The sequence below is a fragment of the Alosa pseudoharengus genome, unplaced genomic scaffold (assembly GCF_046254945.1).
Source record: "Alosa pseudoharengus isolate Yale_2024_CS ecotype anadromous, Long Island Sound unplaced genomic scaffold, YU_APseudo_1.1 YU_APseudo_1.1_scf_7, whole genome shotgun sequence".
Classification (NCBI taxonomy): domain Eukaryota; kingdom Metazoa; phylum Chordata; class Actinopteri; order Clupeiformes; family Clupeidae; genus Alosa; species Alosa pseudoharengus.
In genome coordinates this window covers 13,244,213-13,251,712 of record NW_027468859.1, presented here as the reverse complement: position 1 = coordinate 13,251,712, position 7,500 = coordinate 13,244,213, and the positions used below count along the sequence as shown (strand labels likewise).

Here is a 7,500-nt window from a genome sequence, read left to right as displayed (position 1 = left end):
AATTGTGGTAGTCCTAAAACACACTAATGAATATTTGTGCTTTTAAGAAGATGAAAACAACATATTTGTCATATATGGTCAACATTCTTGATATATGTGTATTATGTCAATGTTTTATAAGAGCCCCCTTCTCTATGGAGAGACAGAGGCAGCATTGTTTGTAGTTAAGACTGAATGTAAGCACACTGAGGGCTTTTTAAAAAAAAGCTACAGACCGACCAGTGACAGAGGGTCAGGGGGGGTCACTGTCGACGCCTCACTCACCACTCTCACTAGTCTCTCTCTCTCTCTCTATCTTTCTTCTTCCTCTTCTTTTTTTATGACACCACATTAGTGGTGCTTCTGGTAATCAACAGCCAGATTCAAGAAAACAGGAAATGACTCAGGAGACGCGCAGCAACATGGGCAAACACCAGTTAGTAAACACACACACACACGCACACACACACAGACACACACAGGACACACACTCAAACATATACTGTATATATAGATACAGAACTTGTTTTTGCTATTTGTGCATAGCTTTGCAGGCGCAATCTAAGACTCATTTGTGACACAGCATGTGACAGACGAGGACCCAGTGGCATCCTTAAAGGACGCATGAAGTCACTGGAACACATTTCCGATGGTTCCAATGGCACGTCCGGCGGGTGCAGTTCTCTTATTAAGATGCAGATGCTGATATGCGCCTGGTGTGAAAATGAGAGCCAAATATGGAAACTAGGCTAGTATTTGAAAGGGGGGTTGTGCAAACTTATTTCTTATAATTATTTCAACTTGTGTTTGTACGCATGTGCAGGGTTGTGGGGGACACAAAGTTCTTCTAGAGCTTGTAAGAGTGAAGAGCTGTAGATTGTAAACAACTGTGTGTGTGGGTGTGTGTGTGAGTGTGTGTGTACACATGTGGTTCAGCCTTCCTCTTTTAGGAGGAACAACAACAACAGCAGCTCAACACAGATACTTCACTGTCTGTAATTCTCTATTTTCTTTTACACACACACACACACACACACACACACACACACACACACACACACACACACACACACACACACACACACACACACACACACACACACACACACAAACTCACACACACACGCACACGCACACCACTCGTGCAGATCTAGGGGCTGGTTCATTCATATTAGCATGTTGCTGTCACACAGACACACTCAGACTAAAGGCAAAGCCCCAGTGAAGCTTGACTGAGAAACAGGATCAGTCCTACCAGCTTTTAGATTTCCGCAGTGCTGGACAAATGCCATTCAAACCAATAACACACACACACACACACACACACACACACACACACACACACACACACACACACACACACACACACACACACACACACACACACACACACACACACACACACACACACACACACACACACACACACACACACACACACATCATACAGTACTGTACAGTACATAGTGCAGTACATTTCACTGTGATTTAGATGATTCAGCAACTAAGCTAATTTACCCAAAAGTTGGCATTTTCCTTAACTTAACTATGTTAACTTCCACCTAAACCACCTACCCTCCTATTTTAGCCCAGTCAGCAACTACTGTGATCAATGAGGGATGATTTTATTTGTTCTTGAGATCCATGATGTGTTTCAGCATGTTCCGGAGACCTGGGGCTACAACACACTCACCACTGAAGCACTGAGTCATATGGAAATACTGCATCACTGACCAATAATCAGCTGAAAGACACTGATACGATTGCGCTCACTGGCTGACAGCCATCGGTCCTCTTTAAAATATTTTCAATCTCATTATCATCCTGTTTGAGAGCTTCTTAGGGGACCTAAACCTCCATGCACTCTGAACGGGCTATTGACACTGATTAAAAAAACACAAATAGCCCCATAGCCCCTTAGTCCACATTAAAGCAACACTCTAGCCGAGCACACTATATGAGGCCTGGGGGGTGGGGGGTGGGGGGGGGGGGGGTTATCAGAGAGCCAACTGGTGCACCACAGAGTCTGCAACTAAACACATGACAGCATACTGACAACCTCATTACAGTAAGACATTCACATGTCCACAAGTCCTTAATTCCTGCTATATATCAAAGTGCTACTGTAATTTCCTGTGTATCAGCCGCATTGTGCCCCCATTTATTAACCTCATAGCTGAAGAAATTTTGCAAAATCAATGTATAAGCCATGGCTAATAGTTGGGATATTATGGTAAATGCATTTAAACATTGCAAAATATGGTAATCATACACTCACACAACTCCAAATATACAACAGATCATATTATTTTACCGCCACCCAGAATGGGGGAGATAGGAAATTATGAATGGCAGTCCAAGCAGTGGGTCAGGCATAGGTGGCTTCAGAGTCACAGTCTTACCACGTCTCTTCAAACCATTCACCAAATCAGCTGATTTCAATTTGCGCAACTCCTCAGCCAGGTAGACTGGCTAATCAGCAAAATCTCCGGAGTGGACCAATACATGGTAGGTCATGGTGGGACTCGCCACGTTCATCAGCGCCAACATTTTTAACTGACAAGCATTCGATAAACAATGGATTCGGGAGCGGTGTGTTGAATGGGGTTGTATTTAAAACAATGGGATCAGATTCTTGGCGAAATCACCTGTTTGAACCAATACATGGTTGGGATTTTTACTTTCTGACTTTTGTACAACTCTGGGGCCAAGCCTCTGCAGCATTAAGCGTCATTCGCATATACTGCACAGTGTTTTTACGTCACCAGTGGTTATTTTACATAACCATGGTCTCAAAGTTGCTTGCAGTGTGAATGAGGCTTTAAGCTTCAGTAGAACTGGGCTTCCGCGTGCAGGGGAAGGAAGGCTCGTGGCTGGCAGGCAGTTACAGTAGGCAGGCAGTCCCTGTGGCTGGGGTCCCCGCGTGAGGATGTGGCTTTATGAAGGGAAGCTGACTGACTGCTGCGTGGTTACATTTAGGAGTCTGCATCCTCCTGGCTGTCTGGCAGGCCGCTGCTGTTTATCCCAGATCTTTTAACGGGATATTCCTTCAATCAAAAGGCATAATGCCAAGCGTGTTTGTGCGTTTGGTCGTGAGTATAGCTGAAATCCTGTAATTGGCATGAACAATATACAATACTTACATATACATACAGTATATATATACATATACAACAGTTGGGTCCGGTTGAACTATTTAATAATATCTGTCAGATGAAATGCATTCCACTAGTGGCAATATCCCAGCCAGGATATCCCCACTCGGACTCTTTACTGCGATCAATCACTCCACACTTTGCATTGCATTGAACGCGAACATTGCATTCATTCAAAGCAAGAGTAGCAATTTCATAACATCACATTTCACAGTTATGGAGTGAGAAAAGGGAGTAAACGGAGTGGGGTGAACATTCAGATCGAGATGAAATGTGTGGAGCCTTGGCTGCAGAGTGACATTTTCCGTTTCTTGGCAAAAGTAAATGCCAAGACTATTTTTTTGGGATGAACAAAAGTCTAAATGAATGGTGGAAAACATCATTTGATGTCATTAAATTGATTAGCTGTAAGTGGAACTGTTGTATAAAAGCAATATGGCACTTGTGATCGTGGCGCTGGTAAAGGATATATTCACCAGCTGTGATTAGTTACCTGCAGTACACGACCTCCGGCCTATGGCCAACGGCCACACCACAGCCTTGGGTATATCCTTTACCAACCCCACTCTCACTCGTGCCATGTTGCTCAAGCATGTTTGTGCGTATCACACCAGGCTCACTAGGAGTTAGCTGCCATCTGCTGTGACGATCACTTATTGATGAAAGTATTTATAAATGGATTCACATCATCTGTCCTTGAAGAAAACAGAGCATTACTGACCAACGATTCTAGAACAGAGCTCTGTTCTAGAATCTTTACTACTGACTATGCTAGCCTATAAAGGTTGCCTGCACTCCACATCACTCTGAGACTATAGTGTCGACAGGTTCATAGAAACAGCAGAAACACACTTTCACTGTGGACCTTCCCCTGCCTTCAATTTGCTTCAAAGCCTGTTCTCACAGCCACAGAGAACCGGAGCTCCAGAGTTCAGGTTCCGGCGAGCCGTTCCAGAACACCGCGCGCATTCCATTCCCCTCAGCTCAGAGCTGCACTCAGAGGTAGAACAAAGTGGGGAGGGGAAGAGGTGGGGTGTGGGGGAGCTGAGAAGGGGGGTGGGGGGCATTGAGGGCAAACCTGCCCAAGAGAGAGAGAGAGAGAGAGAGAGAGAGAGAGAGAGAGAGAGAGAGAGATAGAGAGAGAGAAAGAGTAAGTGTGAGTGAGAGAGAGAGGGAGAGAGTTAGTGAGTGTGAGATAGAGAGAGAGAAAGAGCGAGGGAGAGGGAGAGAAAGAGATAAACAGAAAGAGAAAGAGAGTGGAAAGGAGGGGAGGGAGAGAGATAGAGTGCAGCTTGTTTTTCACCCCCCTGGACCCTGTTCGGCTTCCCTGGCCGATGACTCACGCTCTGGCTTGGGCCCCAGCAGGTCATCCAAACATCCCTCCTGGCGTCCGTTACCCCCCCCCCCCCCCCAGCACCCCCTCCACCCCAACAACACCCCTCCTCCGGCTGAACATGCCCACCCCACCCAGCACCCTCTGAACATCCTCTTTACCTCACTGGCCAATCACTGATGAGTCATTCAAATGACCCTTGATGACAGACCAATTGGGTGGCAGACATTAGGCAAAATGGAGATTAGGGCCACGAGTCCACGGGTTGGGACGTGTTAAGGGTTAATGGTGAGCAGGGACATTGTTTTCATCACACTACCATTATTATTGCACCAGGACCATGACATGATGTGAGAACCTTACCTTATGGGGCAAAATTGGAAAGGATAACAAGAGAGGAAAGAAAAGGGGGTGGAGCGAGGTAGAGAGAGAGAGAGAGAGGTAGAGAGAGAGAGAGAGAGAGAGAGAGAGAGAGAGAGAGAGAGAGAGAGAGAGGCTTTTGAGCCCAGAGCTGGTGAGGGCGGGAGGGACAGAAACTGAAATCCCATGTAGGCTAAACAAGGAAGCCGTCACGCAACGCACGGGCAGTCAGCGCCAAAACACATTCCACCCCTGCCAAAGCAAAGCCAAGTCTGTCCCTTCATCCGTCTGTCTGTCTGAGTGCCAGTCAGTCTGCCCAGTCCGTCCGTCCGTCTGCCGGCCTGTCTGACTGTTTGTCTGAGCGCCAGTCTGTCTGTCTGTCCCTCTGCCTACCTGCCTGTCTACCTACCTGCCTGTCTGTCTACCTGCCTGTCTACCAGTCTCTCTCCCACTGCCTGCCTGGCGCTTTGCCTGCCCTGTCTTCTCATCCGTCCATCCTTCCGTTTGTCATCCTGTCCATCTGTGTGTCTGTGGCAGTGCCCTAAGTAAGCTGATTTGGCCTGGACCGAATCCACTCCGCCAGCAATGGCCAGGGCTCACACACTGTAGCAGCAGCGCAGCCCTTTGCCACCCCCCCCCCCCCCGGGCTAGTGGCCAACACGGCCATCTTAACTGCTGCTGCTGTCTCTGCAGCCTCCGCTAATGCCCTGACCTGCCCTGACCTGCCCTGACCTGCCCTAACCTGGTGCCACTCTCTGACCTCCTTCTCACAACCTAATTGGCCTGCAGCCAACACCGGCCCATAGCCAGTCACATCCTCCTCCACACACACCATACCCTCTGCCTCCTGTCCTCCACCCATAACACCACCACCACACTGGGTGGCACAGGGTAGAGAACGAGGAGAGAGAAAGAAAGAGAGAGAGAGAGAGTAAGAGAGAGAGAGAGGGAGACGGGGGAGAAGAGAGAGGAGCATTGATGAACTTAACATCTCCTTGAAAACGGGGGGGGGGGGCATAATTTTGAGCGGTGGAATTTTTTCCAACGGCCGCCAGTGAGTGAGGGTTGGGAGGGTGGAGAGGGGCGAAGGAAAATTCCTGGAGTACCAGGAAGTGCATTGCACGTGCCTGTTGAGAACTTCCAGAGAAGAACGTCAGAGAGAAAGGAACCGCTCGGAACATGTGATGACTAGGCCTTTATTTTTGTACGTTTTTGGAGTTATTTCGGGGTTATTCCTTCAGATGCTGTTTGCTTGGCGATGAGGTTGGTAACTGTGGTAACAGCTGCAGCTGCCAGGGCGACGCGGCACACACTGCCCCGGCCGACCGTTACGCATCACCACGGGAGAGCAGCTCTGTTTTGTGTACAGAACACAGTAAAGGTCAAAGGTGAGCTGTACTGCGGGTGAGGACACAAACAGCCTCGAGGGTGGACGATTGCGAAACAGACTTGACCAGCGTGGTTCTGGGGTCACCTGCAACCTGGAGTCGCTGGGTCAGAATGACCCAATGAAGAAAAAAAAAATATTAAAAGGATAGGGCACACTATCCGACAGACACACACTGTCAATCACGTACAGTATCACATGTCCAGCCTGACTAGGAACTGCAGATCACACTGCTTCACACAGATTGACCCGCCAAAGAGGGTCAAAATGTGTTGGACTGAGGTTTATTTGTCAGATTTGTCACACACACACACACACACACACACACACACACACACACACACACACACACACACACACACACACACACACACACACACACACACACACACACACACACACACACACACACACTCTCTCTCTCTCTCTCTCTCTCTCTCTCTCTCTCTCTCTCTCTCTCTCTCTCTCTCTCTCTCTCTACACAACCATAAAGAAGGAGCTACCACACATCTTGCTACTTGAAATCAATAAACAGTCCCATCTACCCTTCAGGCTATACACTCCATAACATCAACAGCACCTAAAGGATGTACTTACTCAAGATCAATAAACTTCACCATGGCCCTTTACATGATTCCATAAACATGTTCATCCACATGCCCACTAGACTGCAAGACTACACAGTGGAGACCAATATAAAGAGCCCACGGGAAAAAGTCTTGAAAAAAGTCTCCATCTCAGTGTCAGCAGAGTGTCCTAAAGGTTCATGTGCATGTTCTGCTGAGGGTTCAACTGTAGATAGCCACACCTTGTCAACTTATAACTAACTATAGTCCTGTTAGCGTTTAAATTCAGCATGATTTGGGTTGATTTCAACTTTCTTCCACTTTGGGTTAGCATGTTACTGTGTGTCATGGGATGCCTTATATGGCCAACAGGCAGCTGGGGTGGCCTGGTCTGCTGAGGTCTGGACTGGTCACTCACCTCTCTTATGGAGCCAGCCCTCCTTCACAATCACAACCTCTCCCATGGCAGCCCCTCAGGGTAGGGTCCTGTGGAGCTCTGAGACCTGAGCAGTGGGGTGGGAGCCGACAACCTCTCTTCTTCAAACTGCTCCACATGGAGAGAGAGAGAGAGAGAGAGAGAGAGAGAGAGAGAGAGAGAGAGAGAGAGAGAGAGAGAGAGAAAATAGCATTAGAACTTTAGTCAAGGCTGAGCCAGGAACTTTTCCCAGTGGTCAATTGTTTTACCTGCATAGAAAATAAGTCAATTAGGCATTTGAGACA

At 47.7% G+C, this 7,500-nt stretch overlaps 1 protein-coding gene across 1 annotated transcript in view; it reads right to left on the bottom strand.

Moving 5' to 3' along the window:
* Positions 1-7,500, bottom strand: part of LOC143109090 (RAC-alpha serine/threonine-protein kinase-like) — a 40,213-nt gene that overhangs the window by 22,474 nt on the left and 10,239 nt on the right. The window contains exon 2 of the mRNA XM_076271688.1: positions 7,199-7,324. Coding sequence (XP_076127803.1) covers positions 7,199-7,244 — 46 coding nt within the window. The 5' untranslated portion in view covers positions 7,245-7,324. The remainder of the gene's footprint in view (positions 1-7,198; positions 7,325-7,500) is intronic.